This window comes from Meles meles, chromosome 8 (genome assembly GCF_922984935.1).
Source record: "Meles meles chromosome 8, mMelMel3.1 paternal haplotype, whole genome shotgun sequence".
NCBI lineage: Eukaryota > Metazoa > Chordata > Mammalia > Carnivora > Mustelidae > Meles > Meles meles.
Window position 1 is genome coordinate 100,329,238 of NC_060073.1, and position 2,665 is coordinate 100,331,902.

Genomic DNA, 2,665 nt, shown 5'->3' on the forward strand with positions numbered 1-2,665 from the left:
TCTGTGACATGGAGCAGTAACTTCCTGTAGACTGGTCCCTTAGTTTTGGAGTAGAAACAATCTACTTGTTTTCCACCACACCAAGTCCAATCTGCTTTAGAAGGCAGCTCCAGGTCTCAGCTTCCAGTTTTATTGCTGAAGAGAGGGCTCAAGTGAATGAAAATGATTGAGGAGAGAAAGATAGTTCTGTCCTGGTGCAAACTTCTTCCTTATCTCCCCCCCACCCACCCACCCAACAGTTATTTTTACATTTGGCAGTATTTCCCTTTACTCTATAGACTGTTTTGAAGTTCTTTGTTACTTAGCTTACAGAGCCCAATAAGGGGCAGTCTGAGTCACTCAATATTATGATAACGGAAAAGGAGTTTGTGCGTCCAGATTGGGCTAAAGTTTTATCTTCCCTGTGCATACACCACACCTGGGAGAAGAGATATGGTGGAAAAATCTGAATTTTTCTCTTTCTAACTTTTTCCTTCTATGCTCACAGATCCCCATAGAGAAGAATGGTTCCTGGAAATGCTTCCTTTGTGACTGAATTCATTCTGGCGGGGCTCACAGACCTTCCAGATCTCCAGCTCCCCCTCTTCTGTCTGTTTCTAGTCATGTACGTGGTTACTGTGTTGGGAAATTTGGGCTTGATAATTCTCATAGGGCTCAGTTCACGCCTGCACACCCCCATGTACTTTTTCCTCTTCAATTTGTCCTTCATAGACCTCTGTTATTCTTCTGTGTTTACACCCAAAATTCTGATTAACTTCACATCAAAGAAGAATATTATCTCCTACAGGGGATGCATGACCCAGCTTTACTTTTTCAGTTTTTTTTGCTATTTCTGAAGCTTACATGTTGACATCAATGGCCTATGATCGCTTTGTGGCCATCTGTAACCCCCTCTTATATAATGTTGCCATGTCCCCTAAAGTATGTTCCATCCTTATGCTTGGTTCATATTTTATGGCATTTTCGGGTGCCATGGCTCACACAGGATGCATGCTGAGACTGACCTTCTGTGATGCAAACACCATCAACCATTATTTGTGTGACATTCTCCCTCTGCTCCAGCTCTCCTGCACCAGCACCTATGTGAATGAGCTGGAGGTTTTCATTGTGATGGGCATCAATGTGATTTTGCCCACTGTCACCATTTTTGTCTCTTATAGTTTCATCCTGTCCAGCATCCTGCGCATGAGCTCCACTGAGAGCAGGTCCAAAGCCTTCAGCACGTGCAGCTCCCACATAATTGCTATTTCTCTCTTCTTTGGCTCCTGTGACTTTATGTATCTTAAACCATCTTCTGCTGGGTCTATGGATGAGAGGAAAATTTCTTCTATCTTTTACACTAACACAGTTCCCTTGATGAACCCCTTCATTTACAGCTTGAGAAACAAAGATGTTAAACTTGCCCTTAGGAAAATTCTGAGTAGGAGACAGTTTTAATAGGAAAGAATGTCTCTCTGCTGTTGGTTACATAGCAGGGATGTTTTTTGTTTGTTTGATTGATTTTTGGTTTTTGGTTTTGTTTTTTTTTTTTTTTTCAGCAGGGAAATTTTATGTGTTTCAAGAAAATATTTTCAGGGGTAGCCTTCTTTTGCCTATTTTTTTCTGAACATGGTCAAAGATATTTGAGTCTTTTGTCTGTAATTTACTAAGTCTTTTTTCTTTTCTTTTTTTTTATCATTTGCACAATGCCTTTGCTTTTTTCCTGTTTATCAACAGGAATGTATTATCTGAGTTTAAAGTTTTTTTCATTTTAAACTTCTTTTTTCCACTGTAAAAAGATGAATAGTCTCTAAATTATTGAACTGAGCAACAACAGAGTTGACACTGTAGCATTGGGCTTGTTCTTATCTGACACTTGCTCTTAGAAGCACAAATCAGATAGTGTGATAGTATGTGTCTACTCCTGTTTCTTTGCTCTGATTGGCAAGAATATATCTGTTTGTTTTCTTTTTTAATTTATTTACTTTACAAGGAGCAGGGAAGAGAGAGAGGAGAGAAATCCAAGCAGACTCTGTGCTGAGCACGGAGACCAATCTCATGACTCAGATCAGGACCCTGAGATCACAATCTGAGCCAAAACCAAGATTCAACACTTAACTACCTGTGCCACCTAGGTGCCCTAAGAATATATCATTTTTTAAGTGGTAGAAATAGAAGTTTTAATAAAGACTATTATTTTTAATCTATTTTGCATCTGCAATCATTTTGCAGGATGCTTCTTTTGGCAAAGAGTTGGTTTTATTTTTAGACAGTCAAAGTAGCACATAGCTAATCAACAAAACGTACAGCTGCACAAAGGTCTAGAGTATCCTCTTAGTCTTCTGGTTTCATGTGTACAGCTCTTTATGATATGCTTTGCTTCTACTTTATTATTTTGTTTCAATAAACAAGAACTATGTGAAAACATTTCTAGTTTGAAGGTTGTTTCTACATTGTTTGAGGATGATGCATGAATTTCTCTCATGCTGGGTATTACATTTGTTTGTTTGTTTGTTTAGGGAAACAAACAGGTATTTCCTTCTTTTTTAGTACTGAGATACAGTAGATTTATTTATTTATTTATTATTTATTTATTTATTTATTTATTTATATTTTTGTTTTAAACTCAATTAGCCAACATATAGTACATCATTAGTTTCAGATGTAGTGTTCAGTAATTTATCAG

At 37.7% G+C, this 2,665-nt stretch overlaps 1 protein-coding gene across 1 annotated transcript; it reads left to right on the forward strand.

Annotated features, from left to right (window-relative positions):
- The first annotated feature begins 503 nt into the window (after positions 1-503).
- On the forward strand, positions 504-1,437 carry LOC123949121 (olfactory receptor 8B3-like). The gene is given in 2 exon segments (XM_046016463.1): positions 504-818; positions 820-1,437. Coding segments are annotated over 2 exon segments (933 nt in total).
- The last annotated feature ends 1,228 nt before the right edge of the window (positions 1,438-2,665 follow it).